Below are 23,180 nucleotides of genomic sequence, written 5' to 3'. Positions count from 1 at the left end.
TGGACTTCCAGCCTGAACAAACATCAACTGGCGGATGGTCTACAGCTTCCACAAGCAGGCCACCATCAACCTGAACCCTCCCTACGACTTCTCCTCCATCATGCACTGTGGAGGAACAGCCTTCTCCTCCATCATGCACTGTGGAGGAACAGCCTTCTCCTCTATCACATCATGCACTGTGGAGGAACAGCTTTCTCCTCTATCACATCATGCACTGTGGAGGAACAGCCTTCTCCTCCATCATGCACTGTGGAGGAACAGCCTTCTCCTCCATCATGCACTGTGGAGGAACAGCCTTCTCCTCCATCATGCACTGTGGAGGAACAGCCTTCTCCTCTATATCATGCACTGTGGAGGAACAGCCTTCTCCTCTATATCATGCACTGTGGAGGAACAGCCTTCTCCTCTATATCATGCACTGTGGAGGAACAGCCTTCTCCTCTATATCATGCACTGTGGAGGAACAGCCTTCTCCTCTATATCATGCACTGTGGAGGAACAGCCTTCTCCTCTATATCATGCACTGTGGAGGAACAGCCTTCTCCTCTATATCATGCACTGTGGAGGAACAGCCTTCTCCTCTATATCATGCACTGTGGAGGAACAGCCTTCTCCATCCAGGACAGGAAGGACTCCATCCTGACCCCAACGTGCAGGCCGGCCAGAGGCGGGGCATGTCCTGCTGGATGTATCTGATTAAAATGTAAATTTCTGAAAACAAGTTTCTGTTATAGCCTAATATTCTGTAATGAACAGAAAGTAAAATATAAAATGGAGTCAATGAATCTGTGAAAACTCTAATAAAACAGAAACATGTGTTACGTTTTTTATTGTGTTGGTCATTTAAGTATTTCTACTGATAAAAAGTGTGTTACTCATGCAAATCAGCTCACACATGTATTGCATACACAATACGGTCTGAAGCACTAAATAAAACCTTCACAGTCTATTCTCAACCAGTTTCATTTAAACTATGAGTTTGGTGTTAAGTATTTTCTTAATTTTTTTATTGTCAACAAATTCCATGTAAAGAACAAAAAAAACAACAACAATGAACTAATTGATCAAGTTTGTGCATCAAAGCCTTACGTAGCTCATTCTTTTCCTTTTCACCAAAACTATTAAAGTGACATCAGGGAGCCAGACTTTTCCACTGGGCTTCTTTATAACATGAACACGGTGCATCTGTCCCTGGAAACACAAACCACTCACAAGAAAATGTGTTGCAATGATGAATGTTTGAAAATGATTAGCAAGCATGCAGAGGAGCCATCTAAAAGCAACGGATAGGCTGAACATTAAATAAACAGTTAACAGTAATGATGATATTTGAAAAAGTTAGCTAAAATAAAAGGCTGAAAAAGATAAAAGGAAAAGGGGTAAATTGTTGAAATGTCCAGCTTCAGTCACACTAATTAGTTGCTGCAGTCTTAGCCAAAACATGGACAGTTCAGTAGAATGAAATAAATATTGCGACAATATCCTCTTTTATATAATCTATTGAATAAAATTCAGTTGTAAAATGTTAATGAACATTTGCAACATGACGAGGTGTCAATGAAGAGGGAGGACTTGAGTTCATGCAGGGCTGTGTTTTTTAATGTTTATTGCTCATGAGATACCCAAAATGTTTTCTTCTAAAATATGACTATTTTAAAAGCCAGGGGCCTCTGCACTAGACTGGTGTCTAGTGGGGACGTTGATGGGGACGTTGATGGGGACGTTGATGGGGACGTTGATGTAAGTGTTGCAGTTTCTTGGAGGCAGTTTGAAGAGTGTTGCCCTGTAGGCCTTCACCATACAAGGCAATACACTTTGTGTTTACCGGAACTCTTTCACACTGTGGAAAGATTGTGGATCAAAATAAGTAATAGTCAAGATGTGTCTGAGGCAAAGCCGAACAAAACACCAACAAAAGGCCAACTTATTAGTGTAATGGTCTCCCTCACAAAATCATTTTTCAGCTGCTCCGTCAGTCAGAGCGGTGGGCTGTCCTCTGTAGCCTCGGGCTCTTCTGGATCAAGGGCTTTGATACCGGCCCGCTCCGGGGAAACACAGGCGGCCCACAGCCTCTGGGCAGCGGCCCAGCGAGGACACACTGCGCCTGTGATTTACCTGGACCCCGACTCCCCGAGGACCGTCACCGCCATGGGGTGCGGAGGGGTGGGGGGAGTGGGGGGGGGGGGCATGAGCCGTTCACACGGTCAAGGCCAAGCTCATTACCGAGAGGGACGATTGTTCTACGAGGATAAAACAAGTGGAACCTTTTAGAACATTGGAACTTATGAGGAAAAGGTTGATCACACAGAGACGTTGGAGACGAGTCCTGGTGCTGTAGGTCTGTGGACTACACTAATATATATATATATATATATATATATATATTATATATATATATATATATATATATATTATATATATATATATATATATATATATATATATATATATATATATATATATATATATATATATACACATACATACATACTGTGTACTACAACACTTGGGAAATATCCTTATTTGCAGACAGATAATCCTACTTTATTAAAACATTAGCAGATTAACAGTTGCTAACGAGACATCAATAACATCAATAATGATAATGATCCTCAGAAGCATATCATGATACATTGAAACTGAAAAACGTCACAGAAAGAATGAAAAGATATGATCCAAACATTCTGTAAGATTTCAGTGTGCTAGTTAACCATATTTGTGATTTAATGCCATGCCCTATATACCCTTTTTTTCTTCAATTATCATACTTAGAATTGAATGCCAATACAGACGCACGAGCCAGGGGGTGAAGTGTCATAGAAATCGAGCCGACCCATCAGGCCTGCTGTCAGTGTGAACCCGCTTCCTGCTCCTCTGCAATTTGCTCAATAGCAATGTTTTATACTGGTAACCAGTTAAACACCATGTTGCCCATTAAACCCCTTCATGCAACCCCCCCCCCCCCCACACACACAATCAGACACAGCTGTGCATGCTCAGGCCCGATATCGAGTTATAACAAGTCTTTTGAGACCGATCAGCCGCTGTATTTGTGGCTCATCAGAATGCATGTGCCACATCACGTTAGTCCCCACGTGTGACCCGTGATCTTACTTGGTAATTCGGAGGCGTATGGCTGCCTATACATATTCATGTCGAGCCTATAGGTGTCAGATTGAGATGTCCTTCCTGTGTCCTTGACAGCGGGTTATTAATATTGAATACCCAAGTCAACATTATAACTAGATGAAGAGCTATACAGGTCATCGTCTGCCACGTTCTCCATTCCCTCCGTCCTGGAGACAAATCATCACATTATTGTATATGGTTTACACGTATTTGTATATTGCATTGAGCAGTTAAGGAATGTTTATTATACTTCTCTGGAGATGGGGTTATTTTAAGTATTTCTCAATGAATAGACGATTCCAAACGCTGACATCTTCGGTCTCTAAGCCGGTCAACGCAATGCATTTGTGTAGAATTCGACACAAGAATGATGGGCTTTCGTATTGTATGGCATTGCATGAAAGCAGTTGTCCTCTAATTTCACTCATTTCTCATTTAAGAGGCTGCAGACTGAGAGCCCACGCGCTCCGACTTAAAAGCCATAAATCCCAGGGTATTACTCTGAACGCCAACATCTTAACTATTCCAATTCTCCAATCCCTAAATTGGTGCGGCTGTTGTTGCTTGTGGCTGGTTTTAACATCTTTCCTCCTGCTCCCGAACGATGTGTGTGTGTGTGTGTGTGTGTATGTGTGTGTGTGAGTGTGTGCAGCCCGGTACCGGAGATTGTGTCCGGCTGCTGCGCTCGATAGGACTCTGGCTGCTGGGCATCTCGTCACAGCAGCCGAGAGGAGGTCGCCGGGGTCCTCCTGCTCCTGGCGACGCCCAAGGGCCGTCGGCGCAGCGGGGAGCCCGGGTGCCGGTGAGGTCTCGCACAGCCTCGCTTCATGAAAGCCTCATGAAGAGACGGGGCTTGGGAAATGTGCCGCTAAAATGCCCACAATCCTGCAGCACGGTTAGGAGGAAGAGTGTGTGCAGGGGAATTCAAAAGAGCTGAGACACAGGGGCAGAACATATAGTACATTGTGATCGTGTGCATTTATTGCCGTTAGAAATGAGATACAAAGTCTTCATCAGTGATTATCATTAATAAATAAAGTGTACAAATCTGGTCCCATCCCACTTGCAAGCAAAGAGTCACACAGCCCACCTTCCACGGATGAAGGAAAAGGTCAAATTAAATGTAGGCACTCATCTCTGCATGTCAAAATAAGTAAAATCAGTCAGTCAATATTGTATGCACATAGCTCTGTATCTACTTTAAAAAGGTAATGTAAGAAATAAAAGAATATGACATATCGTATGTTGCTGTATGAACAAAAGGCACAATCATTGTTACCTCAATTCATCATAATGTTTAAAACTTCAAGATGCAACCGATTTGTATGAAAACGCTTTGTGATGAAATTTACTTTCATCTCCTTATTTTTTTCAAATGCTGGATAATCAATTTTTTTGGAATAACCAAACTTGATGACTTCCATCAATGTAAATAAAGTAAAAATATACACACAAATGTTACATACCAAGCATATACATTCAGTATAATACAAACGGATGTTTCAGCCGGTGTCAGGAGGACACGACCTGAGGCCCGGACGTATAAAAACAGCTTCTGATGCGATTGCTGTAGAGTAAACTGTACAAACAACAAAACATCAAGTTGCTCCTCCGTAATCTCTGTCCCTCCGTATGGACTTCTTTGGTCAGAAAGTCTTTAGGTGCTGGTTCCCGAGCTGCGTACCACCACAGCGAGTTAGGACTCAAACCCCCGCACCCGAGACGTCCTCTGGAAACTGATTTTGAGTAGGAAGCCTACACAAGTTTCTTCCTCCGGGTGCCTCTCATCTCACTGTAGTGAACCTATTAGGAAAAAAGAAACAGTGTCACTCAGAGAGGATAAAAGTGAGACTCTTTATTTTTACCAATGAGGCATTACTTTTTGTTCAACTTGCAGTGCTTTTATTTAACAACTATTGCAAAAACATATAACATTTTCCATGAGGAAGTAAAGTACTGCCGCTGCATGAAGGATGCCCATGGTCATTGCACAGACAGAATAACAGTGGTCAGCTGAGAATCTAAAGAGAGTCACAGTCACTAAACCCAGAGGCCCAAGGGCATCCGAGGAGGGGAGGGAGGAGGCAAACGGGGTCAAACAGCTTAGAGAGAAAAGGACAGAGAGAGAGGGGGAGGAGGAGGAGGAGACGGGTAAAAAGAGAGAAGACAGAGAGGAAATAAAGGAAGAAGAGACGCCACACATGAAAGGGAAGAGATTGTTAATAATACATTTAAAAAAAGCTACCAAAAAAAGCCATCAATGCAAAATCCTGCAAAGTGTATTATTTTGTACTATTACAGCGACGTAGAATGTTCTAGAAAATCAGCTCAAACTTATTTTGCTGGTATTTTTAGGTGGATGCGAGTTGGAGGAGTGACAGTGTGCAGACTGGCGGGGGCGGGGAGTTCATGCAGGAGACACAACCAGCAGCAGCAGCAGCAGCAGCAGCAGCAGCAGCAGCGTCTGCCGTCCCGGCCTGGGAACAGCCTGCCCTGCGAGGCAGCCAGGCAGCAGACCTCCACCAGGGATGTATCACCACCGAAACACAACAGAAATTATACGGGGCTACATAATTATACAGCTGAAGCTAATTATACAGACACGAGCGATGAATGCCTGGGAGTTGTTTTAGCAAAAAGCAAAGCTCGCGGGCTCTGGGATTTGGGGCTTCCTGGCCGGGTGATCCGGCGGGGCTTACCTTTTGCACATCTGAAGGCACCCTCGCCAGGAAATCAAGCACCTCATTGTTGTCAATGCTGTACGGGTTCCGTAATTTCTTGGTGAATTTATTGATACCTAAAACAGAAATTCACACCAACATATCATTAGCGCTAGTCTCTTGTGGCTGCGCTCTTTGTTTCCACACAAACAAACACCGGCAGAGGAGACTCTGCTGTCCAAGAAACGTTGCACGGACTGCCACAGCTTGTGCCTTTTCTTTGTTTCCTCCTTTTACTTTCACTTTTTAGGCCCAAAGACTTTTTTTTTACAAATCAAGTACAAATGGGGGAAGAAGTATATGAACTATAACGGCAAATTAGACGAGTTCATGGACAGACGCACTCCAATAAAGTTAAGACAAAAACACACACATCCATCCCCAAAAGCAGACAGCGAGACTCACCCCATATCAGAACGACGTAGCGCACAGGGACGTAGTATGTGAGGAGAGTTGCAATGACAAAGATCAGGAAAGCCAGGCTGGACAGGAACGGCACCGACCAGTTGAAAGTGCTGGGAAATAAAGATCATAAGCATCAGTGTTGAGGAACTCCATTACTGATTGTACATAAAATACAGCACAGTGTAATAAGAACATGGAGGCCCCTCGAATGCAGATTAATTCAGGAAATGGTACATTTCAAGATTTCCTAATTACAATCCATTAAACACTTGAGATGGCTCGAGCTGAAATACATAAATAAATAATAATAAATATGTTGATTCATACTTTTTAATCCTCTCCCCAAAACAGGCGATCTCGTCCAGCAGGTTTTGAAGCGTGATGATGGTGTCTTGGACCATGTGGATTTTCTCCATCAGTCCTCTTCTCTCCGAATCCTTCAGCACAAAAACAAAACCAAACACTTCATACAGTCCACAACAGAGAGTTCGGAAAGGTGCGTTCACTTTTTAAGGCACCTTTTCCCCATTTGCTATTTCGGTATGTCGTGGTGGGGAATCGTATCAAGAGGAGAGTCGATCATTTTTATCGGCTAAATTGTATTAGAATTTCAACAAAAGTACACATTAAACAAAATAAAAAGGTTGGGCCTTCATGAATCTAATAAAAGGTTTGTGCTGGTTAAAAAAAGATAGTTGCTATAATACCTGGTGACAGACTGTCAGACTCATTAAATTACTCTTGAAAGTATCATCAGCACCAAATAAAAGAGGTATTAAAACGTATTAAAATACATGTACAAACAATTACAACAAAAAAAGCACTTTTGTTAGTTTACATCAATGTAATTTTATTACAAAGATGATTTGGTCATAGCAACTTTCAGAAAACAAAAATAAACCCTTGTGAAATCAAAAAGGTTAAAGTATTATTTATCACACTGAATAAATAAAGATATTCTGAAGTAGATCAAATGTGATTCTCATGAATATCTTGATTTGAATTAGTAATTTGTCAGCTCGACTGTAAACAGCTTTATCTGGCCAGAGATATCGGAGACATCCTCAAGGCCCCGGATTTCATCCCTATAGACTTAATAATAATAATCATCATCATAATAATGCCTATCCAAGTGTCTCTGAGGAAGCCGCTGAGGATGAGAGCGTCTGCAAAACATCAACGTAAAGGCAGATACTTCAACGGCAATTTGAAAAATGTCTTTTTCCAAGTGAATGCTCTTCAGGACGGGACTGGACTAAACATTATGAAAGAGACGGGGTTCTGTTCTCAGGCTAGTCCCAGATCCCAGGAGGGGGGAACGGCTTCAAAGTGAAACGAGGAGACCAGACTCCGTGAAGATCTGTGGAGCGAGAGACAGACGACGTGTCCACATCAAACACAGGGAGGCCGAGCGACTAGAGAGAGGGAGCCGGGCTCGGCGGTCATCGGGGGACCGTTTACCGGCCAAACCGGGGTCTTTGTCACCACGTGATCTCTGCGGTGTTCGTTTGCTCCGGCTCAGAAACGCCGTGAGGGATTGCTGGCTCAACGCCACCCAGACGTAGGAGACGAGCCTGGGAAAAGAGCTCGAACCTGGATGTTCAGTCTCAGGAAACACATGGAAGACAATTTAGCTTCACCTCGCTCAAATATCCTCACTGCCCTAAACCACTTCAGCCATTTCAGGGTCACGTTCCCACTGAAACCAGTATGAGAACCGCTTTACCTCAGGGCGACGTCCACAATAACAGGCTGTCATTCCGAGGGAATGTTTCATTGCCTTAAAAGCGTCGTCACACTTTGAACACCAACTTTCAAAATGAGCTTTGAAAAAGCATGTCTAAGTGCCGTCATTAGTTCCATATTGATGGTATTATGTGGCGTGTTAAGCTCAGGGACTTTCCCAAATGCAGCAGAACCTTTTCCCCCGAGCCCGCCATTAGCATATGAATGCGTCGTGACATGTGGAAACGGGCTGGTGAGGTCTTCATTAAGCCCAAATGTCTTTTCGGTAAGTAAAAAAAAAAAAAAAATACAACTCGTGGCTGGCAGGAGCCACAATGCTGCGGAGGATTTAGTACTGAATAAAGAGCTTAGCAAGATAAAATCATAGATCATAGGCAGACATCTTTGTCAACATGTCCAAATAAAGCCAACCTCTTTTCTAGTCGTCGGCACATAGAAATAAAGATGCTTAGTCAAGAAATAACTGTTAAAAAAAACAACAACCAAAAAACATTTATACATACCTTCTCATCATCCTCATCTTCATCACCCAAATCCATGTTCTGAAAGAAAAAGAATATTTATCGTCGAGATTTTCTAACACCAGTGATTTTCACCCAGTGTGCCGTGAGAGATCGTCAGGTGTGCCGTGGGAAAATGTACAATTTCACTTAATCGGTCCAAATAAATATTATTTAATTGCCGCAAATAATGTTCGGCAATTAAATCTTCCATGCCAGTAGGTAGCGCAATAATTACCTATCATATCTGCTGTATTATGCTACAATGTGACTTTTTTTTGGTTGTTGGTATGCGGCTCAAAGGAGGTTGAAAAACACAGTTCTACACTACACTGTCTCGTTGTGACTGCATCAACTCCAGCGAGCTCACGGGGTCGTCGTCTGACAAAGTGCAGGGATCAGCGGTGACCCCGAGGTCAGCCTCCAAAAACACTCTGCAGGACAGCTGACTGACGGGCCGCGTTGGCTTTGTTTCGAGGCAACTGCAGGAAAACCCCGCTCCGCCGTACCAGGCCGGGCCAAAGCGGCAGTGATGTATGTTATGTACATCACAGTGGCTCACATGAGGACTCGTATGTTAAAAGGCGTCGCTCAAAGTGACAAACCCACAGAGAATTATCACCCGACTCTGCAGTTCCCGTCCGTTTTAGCATCGCTAAGCTGTCGTTCTCGGCCCCGGCTTTGCCTTTGGCTGCAGTTACTCACACCTCAGCATCCATGTTCTGCTCCCATCATCGGACACGCATGTAAAACCATTTCACTGTCACCCATTAGCCGCTGTGAACACTCAATATGCTGTAGTAACGGCTCTATATTAATTAACGCTGAATGGATTAGATGATTGACTTACTTATTTATCATTGTTTTAAAATGATTGTAGATGGAATAACTTGAAGAACGTATTAATTAATGGAAAAAAAAGAACCAGCGGATTAATCGATGATGAAAATAATCATTATCGTCGCAGCCCTACATGGCTGTAAATCAGCACATATTTCACATACTTCACGACACAATAAAGCACATTGTTGTCTGAACAGCGCACTGTGTATGTAATTTGCTATAACCTATAGTCTGTGTCTGAGCGAGTACAGTAAATACAGCTGCTGCTCCACGCAGCGCAGGACACATGCAACATCCTACTTCCTGTGAAACGGAGACCGGCTCAGAGGGGGAAAGAAGAAAGAAAGCAGTGTGAATTGTGACCTTTTCAAAAGCAGAGTGGTTAAAACTTTGTCTAATTTGACCAGTCACAACGAGAAGAGGGCAACAGAGCAATTACAGTGACGAAGAGGAGGAAGGATTCAAGGGACAGTAACAAGAAGAAGACTTTAACACGGGAAAAAGAAAATAGCAGCAATAGTGAGGGACGAGCAAAGAAAATTAGCTTAGTCTATAATGATATGTTGCATTAGTCCATTCAGTGAGTTTTCTATGCTTATGTGTCATTTTATTATTATGTAGCTAGGTGAAGCTGGTTGCTATGGAAACAAACCATTTAATTCGGAGAGCAAAATGTGGTGGAGGAGGTGGCTCTTTTTCTACTAAATAAAATAAACGAGAACCAGCAGGTCACTTGGCCGACGGAGAAGAAGACGACGGCACGGAGCGGCTCTGGACTCACCAAGTCCTGACTGACCCGGCCGGACCGGACCTGGAGGTAGTTCCACGCGATGAGCAGCACCAGGAAGAACGGCAGCATGTAGAACTGCCAGTGCCACACCGTCACCACGAACACCTGCAGGCAGCGGGGGCAACGGGGTCAGATATCAGTGAGGTCGGACACACGCAGGGGGTGGAGTATGAAACGGGCTGCTCTTCATTAAGACCGTTCCCATCGTCCCAGAGTCCCCGCTAGCTAAAGGTTGATCCAATCTGCTATTGATTTAATTAGCAGTGGTCAAGCTGATGAAGGCTACCCTGCCACTATCAAAGCCTCGCTTCCTCCGTACATTTTATGGTATTTTGCATTTGCTGTGCAGGGCCGGCCCTGCGCTCAGCTGGACCGGCCCTGCCTCCACCCCCTGTATACGCATTGACATTAACCGCATACGTCTAATTGATGCGCCTCCCTCTCATGTACATTAAAGCCGGCCGCGGGGAGCCTATGTGCGAATATGTCATTAACATCCGTGATGGCGCTCGTGATGGACAATCCACCTGTAGGTAGAATGGATCAGAGGGACACAAGTAAATAAATAAAAAAGGCTTGTGGCGGCTGAATGGACCGAAAATATAATCCTGCCGGAGAGGCAGCGCCGGCCAAAATGGCAGAGCGCCACAAGGCGTGGGGAAGGGTTTACAGGTTTTTAAACGCTAATAAAAATAGAAGTGAACATCTGGTAAAGACATCGCTCTCCTCTGAGGCACCAGCTGACATAAAAGATGGCAGAACCCAACCCGACCCCCACCAGCAGCACCAGCGCCACTACCAACACCGGCTTTAATGTGCAAAAAGCCAAGCAGGCTCTTGTCTGTGTTATCACAGGCCAAAAACAGGGCCTGGGAGAGGAGATGAAACCAATTCCTCACTGAAAGGGTTATGTTTTATTAGAGAGGACTTTGTAATGACTGGGAGAGCCGGGACAGAGGGAAAGCCAAGTCACGCTTTGGTGGAAATGTATACCCAGCCCATAAAGATTGCGATAACTGCAGCCCATTTCGGCTTGAGAGGCATTACACAGTCTTGGACAGCAAAAAGAGCTCTGGAAATACAATCCAGATCACAGAGAGAGGGGCGGGGGGGGGGAGTGGGGGAGGGGAGGGGAACAGAAAAATGAACCGAGAGCTACTGAACTGGAGGGTAGCGCATATTCAGAAATCAACGGGATTTCCACACTGAAGCTCGGGGAAGGGTTGGCATGAGCACAGACATCACCGACGTCTTCCCCAACATCCATCGCTTTAAAGCGGGGAACACCTGCTGAACGGCAGCTTCTGATTATTACGGACAACCGTGGGATAATGATGAAAGTGGACGACAGTCAGTGAACCAGAATATCTACCCAAACGTTTTGCCACCGCACGCTACCGGTCCAACGAGCCCCAGAGAGGCTGCAGCAGAGTGTTGGGGTTACTTCCTCCAATATACGAGTTGGTCTGCAGCATTTGTAAGGACATAACATGCTTACATAATACAAGCCCCCCCACCTTGTACATGTGTGGTCTATCCTAGGTGGGTAGAGGCACCAACACTGTGGCATTGTGTGCATCGCTGAGGCTTCTCACTGGGAGAGCCCCGCACGTCTGAAAACGCTCCGCACCGACGCGTCTGACAGTCGGCAGATGCTGCAGGTGTCCCGTCACGGAGAAGAGGGAAGCTTTTGCTTCGACCCTCTCATGTGGAGAGACATTAAGCAGCCATTTATTTCTCCTCGCTGAGGCTTGAAATGGCGGGGCGCGTTGGTGTGAAAACACGAGTACAGATGGCACTGTCTCTCAAACGCTGAGATGCAGTGGGAGGACGTGTGCACATTGTGCGCTTGTTCATGCTTCTCTGATTTCTGACAGTGTGTGTGTGTGTGTGTGATATCTGTCAAGCAAAACAACAATATTATCCCTCATAATTAACTCTATACTGTATGTATGTATTGTATTTGTTTGAGTACCTGCATTAACTACAGTGTAAATATTTCAGGCTACAGTACACTGCCTGCTGACCCCGTCCTGGACGACACAGCTTCTAGAAACCACAAAACTAAATGAGCGCCTCGAAGCTGAAGCTTCTGTTTCGATAGCAGCTCCCTTTTTTTTTTTTTCAGAACAAACTGTACTATTGGCTGCTGTACAGTATCTCCTTTACAAGTCTTTGCAAAACTTTAGTGCCATCTACAGGACGCTGGCCGCAAAAACAAAAAGAACTTTCCATGACCTTGATTGCCTGCATAGTTAAAGCACAACTTGCTGTGTGCCTTTTCAAATCGAGCTATGATCTGGGAGAGAGTGGAGTCAAAAAGATCAGCGCACGCTCCACTTTACAGTTTAAAAGACAAGGGGTCCGTCTCCGCATTTGCTGAACACTTGTATTCAACAATGGGAGGATGGAGAACACGCCTTATCTCTGAAGAGCCTTTTAATTGGACTTCTGTCTGCATAATGGCGTCTAAATCAAACCGCGCGCAGCTTGGACGGAGGGTTAATGAGTTGTCAGGGAAGTAGAACAAAAATAGACTATCTCGACTCCACTGGGACGCTCCTCTCTCCAGCTGAGGCTTAACTCTGGATCCACGAGACACGCAAACACCGAAAGCGTCCGCTCCAACGCAGAGACGGGGCCGAGCCCCAACGCCGCATTGATTAATAATCTCGCGGGGAGAGTTCAAGTAGGGGAGAGGCAGACCGCGGTCGTCTTCCGCAGCCTTGAGGGGAAACAGAGGGAGATGCAGATAGCGTGTTGATAAGCAGGGAAAGCGCTTCACCAGGAAGGCTAGCAGGCTCCTCTGGATGCTCTCCCACTGGAAGCAGCTTTTGATATACTGCAACGTCGACTTGATGGCCCGGTACAGAGTCTGGACACGCAGCACGTTCCTGGCCAGCTCCTGAACGAGACACACAGAGATATTACAGTAGTTATGTTTCAAATATGTAGAAAAGTGCTCAAAAAGGATGTTTTCATTGTGTATAGGTTGATTTTCCCCCCTTTTTTTTTTTGAGTCGTTCATGCCAAACAGGAAACGTCCAGTCAGCGAGTGTCATAGTCGAGGAGCTGGTAGGTTTTTGGCACGCATGAGCCATTGTGGTCAGGGGGCAAAAAATGTCAGTAATCTGACCTGATTTTGTCAACCAAGACTTTCAACATGAAAACAGAAAGGAAACCCCGCACATTACGATCCGAGCGCTCAGTGCGTAAGCCAATTTTGGCGTTAGCGAGCGATGTATTGTCTGACAACAATGAGTCTTTGTGGGAAGTACAGACAGTCAGGCACCCTGTCTCGCACCCTGTCTCGCACACTGTATATCAAACTAACGTAGCAGAACACTGGACACAAACTCAGTCACAGTTGGGGTCAATTAAAGCTCAATTCTACTAATTCAGGCATTTGGTTTTCAGAGAAAAGTTAAACGCTCAAAATGTTCATTAACAATGTGTTTTTAAATGTTTTTATGATCAGTTCATAAAGAGCTATTGATAATAAACATGGACAACAACTTGTCTTCTGCCTCTTTCTCTCTTAGCTCCTTTTTTTAAGTTTCAATTGTCCAAGCATCACATGATTATCGTCAAAAGTGCAGTGACCTCTGACCCTCGGCCTCTTTACTGTTGGTCGCTTGTAACGTTTAACACTGTGGAGTTTAAAGCTGCAACAAAGAACTTTCATTAGCAATTAATCTGCTCGTATGTTTCTTGAATAAATAATTCATTGTTTGGTCAATAAAATGTCAAAAGGTTCAAACATCTTCAAACCCATTTGTTTTTTCTCCAACCAACAGTCTGAACTCCAAACATTAAATGTACCATCAGAAGAGAACGTGCAGAACATTTATATAATATATTCAACTAATTGATTTATCGAAGAATGGATTCAGCACTAATGGAGTTGATGGATATTCTACCCTTTGTATGCAAGTGTACGCTGCTCCGGATGAATGAAAATAAATGTACCATATGTGTGTTACCAAATGTGTTTTCTTGACTTAATGGAAAATGATGATTCCCCCAATCCTGTTTCATACATAAAAGGGTATCGTCGCTGCATTGAACCTTTTTAGAAAATTTGGGATTATCCTCCATGAATCTTTTCTCCTTTGGTTGGAAGGTTCTCACACTCGCTCTGACCTGATAAGAAGAAGAAGAAGAAGAGAAAAGTCATGAAGCAATGAGAAGCAGACAGAATGGGGGCCGATGTGCTTCATCGCCATCACACACACACACACACACACACACACACACACACACACACACACACACACACACACACACACACACACACACACACACACACACACACACACACACACACACACGTGTCCTTATTGCAGGCTGAACTTTTACTTACAGGGTTAAAAATAACCTCCAGCTCCAGAGTGATGGTCCCCTTCGACAGCCCACCCAAGTCCTCTTTCTTCAGCGGGAAGGCGATCGGCTGTCCCCTGCGGATCTGCAGGACAGAAAGGGCGTCAGGTGCTGAACTCATCCGTGAACCCGACCGTCAGTCGTGCCGCATCACGTCTTAGCGAGTCTTCCACGCGCTGGAGTGCTATCGCCCTCTTCACTTTAATTTAGACACACAGTGCAAATACATTAAGTCTATTGTCGGCGTGACGGACTCTTAGTGAGGGAGCGAGTACCGTGAGCAGGGGAATGGCAACTTTTCCCAGGAAGTCTGGCGCCTTGTCTCCGTCCTCGTCGAAGACGGTCACCACCAGGACGTCGTGAATGTCTTTGACGGGACTGCGGAGACAACGAGAGGCCAGATTCTCCTCACAAACAATGGCCACAATGTTCCAGGAGTGTTTCAAATGTGATCAAACGGAACACAACGCACATGCATCACGTTGTGTGCGTGTTAATGAGAAAAGAGAGAGACTCAAACTGACAATGTGAAGACTTTATTCCACTCTGGGTGGAGGCTCTTGTAGACCGTGTGAGTCTGCAGTCTGTCGTTCCCCAGCTCCAACACACAGAAGGGATCACTCTTGCCTGCAGAACACGACATAAAAAAAAAAAACACACTTTCACACTCGGCTCCCTCTGTCCCGTTTAATGCAACAAAAGAACAAAGAGATAAAGCAGAACGTGTGACGCACCGTTTAAATCAGCAGCCAGCAAATCTGCAGCCTTGATGACTTTGATTTGAAGAAAACCAACATCACGGACATTTTTCAGGGACCTTTTCAAACTCTGTGGGGGACAGACAGGAAGCGCGGGGGTTTGGACACATTAACATAAGATAGAAAACATCAGAGAGCACCTACTGCCACCACAAGCCTGCACAACCCTCCATTCTCTTTGTTTTTAGTCATAGGATACATGAGCCAGACTTTCTTTTCATTTTTTTTTGAGCAGTGAGAAAAAAAAAATGCTCAAACAATTCCTCACAATGTTTGGGAATCCTTGTAATAAGATATTTGCTTCAAAAACTTACTGCGTGCTCCTTAGCCCAGCTTTCCATTGGATTTTAGATTTATTAAATGTTTGATTCACAACATAAAGAACATATATTAACAGAGTATTTACATGTGTATAAATTAGCCACGTGATCCATATCATTTGGACATTCAAAGATAAATCCACAGCATTTAATGCAGACGTTTCCCACCTCAGTGCCAAACAGACTATGCACTTTGCTAATATTAAAGAAATGAGTTTAAATAAGTTGTGTTAAATGTTGTTGGGGCACTGGCATTTTTTTCTGGGAAAGTCAACAAAAAGCAGTGCTTTTGCATAGTATGTTTTTGGAACATTAAAAATAACTTGAACTGGTCAAAAGATCTTCTTTCCTCGCAGTAATCTTGATCAGAAAACAGCATGACATACTTGACGACGGCATGGAGGGATTCTGGGAATTATTTTTTCATTGCGCAGTGGAACGGTTTCTCTTCAGTGGCCGACTTCAGGATTTAACTTCAATACACAAACAAGACACGTGTTCTCAAAACAGGCCGACTCCTAACTGCATTGCATGATTGATTCTCCATCTCAAGCGCGTTTCAAGTCACTGCAAGTTCTTCTTCCCATGCTTATTTGTCCTGAACTCAAACTAGCGGCTGCAAGACAGGCACAATATGACAAGATATGAAATCTCAGTGATATCTATGTTTTGCTTTGGAAAAATGATTGAAGAAAAAAACAGGAATTGGATTTAAGTGCAGCTTTTGATAACAGTATCTATTAAAGCAGATCGTAATGGTCTGGTATCTTCTGGTGTCATAAATATTTATCGCCCCTCCTCCCATCTGAACATCATGAAGCAGTGAGCTTCACGTTGGACCCGTTTTCTTTCCGATGCAACAGACCGCCCCAGCGGAGCTGAAACTGAATGTCACAACCTTCAACCCTGAAAAGGCACAATTACTTTTGGTCCCGACTCCCAGCACACTGCCTGGCAGATGCTGCCATCTCTTGGCCTCTCAACACGGAAAGTACAGCAGTAAACGCTTAAAGGTCTTAAAAAAACATCTTCTTTTAAAGTTCAACCCCCCAAAAATTAAAGCACGTTTTATCAGCTTCAGACAATAACTACATATAGGTTTGGACTAAATGTCCACTTCATTATCACAGCTTACCATATGCGCCTCTCTTATCTCTTGTATTTGCAGTGGGCTTCCCCTCGCCTTAATTAACAATCATCAGACTGACACAGATTCTAAAAAGAGGAAAGAGATTTTCCTGATAACTACAGACCATCTTGTGATAGGATCACATAAGCCGCGCCGTCAAATCAAGCCAGGGGCGTGAAGTGTGTGTGTGTGTGTGTGTGTGTTTTCAGACCACCACCCATCTTCCAGCTCTGCCTTCACCTTGATCTCAACTCCCCACCATCCAGAGACAGACAGAAACAAACACATTCCACCGTCATGACTCACACTCACACACAGACTCTGGAGGTGAAAACGCCTTGTCGCGGCTGGTAACGATCCAAATGGAAGTGTCAGATATAATGACACTTCCAACTGGGGGAGAAGTAGGTGGTGAAGAGATGCACAGATAGAACACACAACATCGGTGCAGGTACTGACATAGTTGTCCAGCTGGTTCTGTTGTGCTTTGGGTTCATCCAGCGGCGCGGCACAGAGGTCAGAGATGGAGACGCCGCTGCACGTGTTCAGTGTGATCAGGAGGACCAAGCGCCCTCTCCCCTGGTCCAGGGTGTGTGTGAGCAGCTGCCTCTTATTGAATGGCATCCTGGACAGGTCAACGGCACACCTGCACACACAAACACAGGCCTTCACATACTGCGGCGCACACACACACGCACGCACACGCACACACAAACACACACACACACTTGCAGTGGCGCACATTTTAAAATGTGGATGTCTCCTGCACAGACGTGCATGGTGACACACATGAGACACACTGGGTTTGAGACACACTGGGTTTCAGACACACTGGGTTTCAGACACACTGGGTTTGAGACTCACTGGGTTTGAGACACACTGGGTTTGAGACACACTGGGTTTGAGACACACTGGGTTTGAGACACACTGGGTTTGAGACTCACTGGGTTTCAGACACACTGGGTTTGAGACACACTGGGTTTGAGACTCACTGGGTTTCAGACACACTGGGTTTCAGACACACTGGGTTTCAGACACACTGGGTTTCAGACACACTGGGTTTCAGACACACTGGGTTTCAGACACACTGGGTTTCAGACACACTGGGTTTCAGACTCACGTCCCCAAACACTCCTCGTTCCTCCGTCCTTCCTTGGACCAGAGCTCCACCTCCAGGTTGTCTGGCCTGTCCATGAACTGGTTAAAGGTGAACCTCTCTCTCCACTGAGGGTTGGCCACTTTGCAGTGATTCTGAATTAAAAAAAACACAAGATATATGTTCTCATTCACATGCATTCAATGCTGAGATTAGCCAATTTAAATGAATATAACCATCACAAAATGTTCATACCCTATTCTCCCTGTTATTTTATGCATCATAGTATTGAGCCATTGATGCCTGTGTTTTATGTTTTATTTATTTTAAATTATAATGTCCTGTCTTAATGTTTTTACATGTTACTGCTGTACTTAATTCCGTGGTATGTTTTTACAATGACAATACACATCCTTACCTTACCTTATAGTACATAACATATTTATAACCTATTATTTAGATAATTAACCAGTTACAGTGTGTCCAGACGTTTTTAACCAACTTTTGTGAGTTTGCAATTTCCCAACAGACTCATGTGTTCTCGAGCGGTTTCAGGAATCAGCATCAGAAATTCCCATCGCACATGAAGGCATAAAAAGAAGTTTCTGTCATCTTGGACCTTCACATAAGGAAAGGAAGGAGCTGTGCGGCTCATTAGCATGTAGCTTTGATGTGTGATGGGTGATGAGGCAGAATAGAGAGGCGATCATCAGTGACAGTACCGCGGCGCCGCAGCGCAAGAACAGGAGCATCACTGCTAGACGTCACCCAGCAGTGATCAAAGCTGCTCATGTCACACACACCAAAATCTATTTCAATCTTATTCCGTTGCTATACATGATCTGTGACCACGTAAGAGATTATAAGGGCATTAGAAGCCCAACATTTGCACTTTTTACCAGTTTATTCTACTGCTGTATTAATTATCACTCTGGACAGTGAGCTAAAAACATATTATATACTGCATAAAATACCTTATAATGTACAATTCCAATCTCAAGGTAAATATACAATATTACTAAGAGATACATACGTCAAAATGTCAGATTTTAAACACGTCCCATATTTAATTTTAAACGCCACACTTTGCATGGAGAGACTAGAATAGCATGATTATACACCTGCAAAAAGAGAGGGGGAAGTAAAAGGTTTAGTAATAAAGAAAAAAGTGTTTGGGATTGGAGAGGAGGAAAAAAGGAGGAGAGGAGAAGAAAAGAGATTAGGGGGTGGAGAGGGGTTTAAGAACAAGGACAATTGGAGAGGAGGAGATGAAAAGCATTAGTCCTACATCCAGTACCTTGCTTTTGTGTCTCTGCTCTCCCAGTCTGAAGCGAACAAAGAGCTGACCTCCCTGAGCGTCCAGCGGCAGATCCTGACCCTCGAACAGAGTCACCGACACCACAGAGGTCCACAGCTGACTCTTCCTCAGGGTCTCCGACTGACGGAAGTTCTGAGAAGAGCCTCCCGACTGGGATTTGAAACGAAAAGGGAAAAGGGGGTTAAAGAGATTCAGAATGCAAATGGAACATTCACAAGCAACCAGGGCGTCTATCTACCAACCCATTACCTCCCTCTCATCTTTCATAATGACTGCATGCATCATGCAGAGACGGGAGACACAAACACAAACCGGTGCAGTAAATAAAAACTGGGGATTGCCACGAGTAAAACACAAAGCTACTATGGGATAGCGACGTGATCCCAACCGGTGCTTCTTTTGGAGAGACAGCTGAATGAAGCAGCATTGTCGTCCTCCTCCAGTGAAAAGAAAGCCGAATTGTCCCTTCAGTCCACTGAGAGATTAGGTAAAGCCTGCAGTGGCTACAATGCAGAGCGGCGTCTTTCTTCCACATATAATAGGGAGCCATATTCTCAGATAATTAGCTGAAAGCTTACATGAAGACGCCACCCTGTAGGGACATATATTAAACCCAGATTCAATTAAGGCAGATCCAGCCGACAGTGACGCCACATGCGTCGGCAGAAAAATCAGGTTTCAATTAACGGGCCGCACTGAACGCACTTGGCAGAACGCAGTTAGCGCCTGGGACACGCGCACGGTGGCCCATGTGGGAGGTGCAACCGCTAGGTAATGACACCCGCTACCTCCACACGCACAACCCGGAGGCCGCAAACGTTCATCAATAGAGCCGCGTTGAGTCCAGGATCACAGACGGAGCGGCCCGACTAAATAAAACTAATACAACAAAGCATTCAGCAGCTGCTCTGCGGGTGAAAACACCTCACCTCACTCATTTTATAGATATTGCTGGCAATTGTTCATTTTATTTTTTATTGTCAACATTGCTGCAGTCTCAATACTTCCCTTCTGCCCACTCCAAGCCCATTGGGTCCTACTGGACCAAGGGTCACAAATATATTATTAGATGTATTTAAAGCGACACTAGTTAATGCTTAAAAAAAACATATTCTTCTTCTTATAAATGAAAAGTTTGACTCATACGCAATAATACATATCTGTGCTAAATGAAACACGCGCTGGGCTTTTTGCTACTAGAGCCTCACTGGTATGATTTACAAATGTCAAATGATTTCCATTCAACGGCCGTTTGGACTCATGTGGTGCAGAGAATACTCATTGCTGGAGTTTACTTCAGTATGTGACGATGCTTCTATGCTCCAGATTGTACCGTCTCCCACAAATGACACAACAGATACTTAGTCTTCCTTTAAAAAGGCAAATTAATTTCCTATGAAAGTGTTTGCGGCAGCAGCTGCTTCTTTAAACAACACATTGAGTCGTGTATCCAGTCGTCAAAAAGCACTTTGTTAAATGAGTCAAGATGTGGATCTACTCAGTATGTGATATGCTTCAGGTGCACAGTACCTCTGCATGTTTAATCTCACAGTTACTAGAGATAATTTTCAGATTTAATTTGGTGCAATAGACAGTCGACAACATGGTGATTTGCTGCCCTCTTGTGCAAAGAGACAAAATGATCAACTCCAGCTATAACTTAACATATTGGTCTCTCTATATTCCTTTATAATATATATATATATATATATATATATATATATATATATATATTTGTCTTGTGTGTTCCCTCCAGCGTACCGTGAAACTTCTTTTTTGGGGCCACCGCTGTCGACGGGAGCATGCATGTTAGCAACAAAACAAAATGACACTGTGGTTAGTAGGACATGGACAGGAACGGCGGGTAAAACCATGCATGTGCAATAAATACAATGCAGGAGTGTCCTCTCTGTTATGCATTACACTGCCTCTTTTGCTGCCTCCGTCCCGGATGGACAGACTCATGTCCACCAGCACGACCCCCATGTCCTCCTCCAGGCTGTTCGGGTCGTTTAAGGGCAAAGACATCTCGCTGAGCCTGAAGAAAAAAATTAATTAAATTAATTCTTGAATGTCGGTCTTTCAGGTTTCTCGACCACCAGCCGATCGATGCAACACTTGTTATGTGCATTACTCAGGACCGTGCAGGTCCAGTGTGAAGTTGTTTGGATGAGCGGTTCTCCAGAAAGGTTCACGCACTAATACACACGTGCAGAAATTCACAAACCAAAAGGGTTGTAAAACAACTGGCTTATTACAAACTTTTAATTTAATTATACAGTGACATGATATATGTGTAGCTTATTGTAGGAATATATGCTATTGATATACTGATTCTAAAAGACTAAAGACTTACTGGTTTACACTGGCGTTTGGTTAAATACATTTATTTATTTTCTTTTATTGTTTTTATTGTGTATTTTACTGCGCCGTCTTTTAATGTGTATTTTATTATGCTTTCTTACCGGTTGCATTGTTTGGCCCGTTATGGTCACTTTGGTTTGATTTATGTTTAGTTTATAGTTTTCTCGACCTCTCTACCGCACTTTGTGACCTTTATCTGTAATAAGTGCAATATAAATAAATATACTTATTTACTATACGCAGTATATAAATGTCAGACATTTTTTATTCCACTACTTAGTTTGTCCACTAGAGAGCACTGGTGAGCTTATTTGTCAACTGCAATCTGTGCCACTAAATATTTATCATGGTTACAGTTCCTATGAAAAATGTAAAAAAAAAATTTAAAAAAATTAAAAAATTGTTAAAAAAAGAAATACTGATACATTGCCATCAGATTATTATTATTATTTGTAATTCTCAAGAACCCAGTATGAGTTTCTAAGCCACACAATGCCTCATCTGACTGCTCTCACTGAGACACTCACTTGTCCATCTCCAGATCACTGAGGGTGACGCTGGCGGAGCCCATGAAGTCATCGGTGGTTAGATCCCGGTCGTACACCTGCGTCCAGCCAAAGCACCAAGAGAGTTAATGCAGAGAGCAGCATGGAGACGCAGTACTGATACATGGACGCACATTGGACCTCCTGATGCATGCAAGGCTCTGGAGCTGCGCCCACATAGTTCTCCTGTGGCAAAATGATGAACTTTTAGTTACCTTGATGTACAGGTTCTGGTTCAGATCCTTCACAGGCAGGGAGAAGCTCTCATTCCATGTGGGGTTGAGGTCTTTGTAAACCACTTTGCTTTTGTAGAACGTCTTCCCGTCCAACTTGAATTTCACATACGGGTCGCTGGTACCTGACGACGAATGATAGAAGACAAAACAATGCAGCTTGGATTAGTTACTGAACACTCATGCTGGTGATGGAGATGGAGATAGTTTCTGCTACTGGGGGTTAACACATCGACTACCAGACCCCGCTGCAGCATAATAATAATAATAAGGCTGAAGGGTCTTATTAGCTGAATTGATGAATCAGACCTAAAAGAAGCGATGGTGACAGCTTGACAGACTTTAGGACATCCCTATCTGTCTCTTTTCGCTCCGTCTTCCAAGAGCAGGGTTGACTTGCCCTTGTGACGGACAGTAATAAATACAGACGTGAGCCCGCCTCTTATTTCCAAAACGGCCAGTTACCCTTGTGTCTTCACTTCTGAGTAAATGTAAAGGTTTCCAGTAAAAGGGCGGACCCGCCTACTCATAGTGTCTGTGTGGAGGATGTGGTTTCTTTCCTCCCCGACCGATGGGGCCACAGCTTCCTGAATGAATAGCCAATCAGATTTGGTAACAGCAGCTGAACACTCCACTTCATGAGCGTCTGATGACGACTGCATCACACGTAGATAAGACAACACGCGACGGTGACTGTACTGGGATTCGGAACGCAGCATATTTGTATTTTTTTTTGCACCGTCAAAATCATTTTCACTTAAAAAAAAAAAAAGGGTAGTCAGTACAATCTTGTCACTTTCTAGCTATTCTGACAATCGACCAGCTGAGGGCAGCAGTCCACCAAACACAGTTTATGGACGGAAGAACTTTTTTCGATCCTAAACAAGGACAACAAAGCCGGACA

General features: G+C 44.0%; 1 protein-coding gene across 1 annotated transcript in view; it reads right to left on the bottom strand.

The window, feature by feature from the left end:
• Positions 1 to 4,083: 4,083 nt before the first annotated feature.
• mctp2b (multiple C2 domains, transmembrane 2b) overlaps positions 4,084 to 23,180 on the bottom strand; it is a 32,577-nt gene continuing 13,480 nt past the window's right edge. Inside the window, exons 5-23 of the mRNA XM_079217119.1 lie at positions 22,259 to 22,401; positions 22,026 to 22,102; positions 21,058 to 21,172; positions 20,896 to 20,922; positions 19,114 to 19,284; positions 17,841 to 17,971; positions 17,180 to 17,366; positions 15,248 to 15,341; positions 15,038 to 15,140; positions 14,789 to 14,891; positions 14,497 to 14,598; positions 14,202 to 14,276; positions 12,919 to 13,038; positions 10,125 to 10,238; positions 8,504 to 8,542; positions 6,582 to 6,691; positions 6,255 to 6,364; positions 5,829 to 5,926; positions 4,084 to 4,932 (exon numbers count right to left, since the gene is read on the bottom strand). Of these exons, the coding sequence (XP_079073245.1) occupies positions 4,885 to 4,932; positions 5,829 to 5,926; positions 6,255 to 6,364; positions 6,582 to 6,691; positions 8,504 to 8,542; positions 10,125 to 10,238; positions 12,919 to 13,038; positions 14,202 to 14,276; positions 14,497 to 14,598; positions 14,789 to 14,891; positions 15,038 to 15,140; positions 15,248 to 15,341; positions 17,180 to 17,366; positions 17,841 to 17,971; positions 19,114 to 19,284; positions 20,896 to 20,922; positions 21,058 to 21,172; positions 22,026 to 22,102; positions 22,259 to 22,401 (1,967 nt within the window). The 3' untranslated portion in view covers positions 4,084 to 4,884. The remainder of the gene's footprint in view (positions 4,933 to 5,828; positions 5,927 to 6,254; positions 6,365 to 6,581; positions 6,692 to 8,503; positions 8,543 to 10,124; positions 10,239 to 12,918; positions 13,039 to 14,201; positions 14,277 to 14,496; positions 14,599 to 14,788; positions 14,892 to 15,037; positions 15,141 to 15,247; positions 15,342 to 17,179; positions 17,367 to 17,840; positions 17,972 to 19,113; positions 19,285 to 20,895; positions 20,923 to 21,057; positions 21,173 to 22,025; positions 22,103 to 22,258; positions 22,402 to 23,180) is intronic.

The sequence above is a fragment of the Taurulus bubalis genome, assembly GCF_910589615.1.
Source record: "Taurulus bubalis genome assembly, chromosome: 4".
In the NCBI taxonomy this organism is placed as follows: Eukaryota; Metazoa; Chordata; class Actinopteri; order Perciformes; family Cottidae; genus Taurulus; species Taurulus bubalis.
This window is presented reverse-complemented; position numbering and strand designations above follow the sequence as displayed.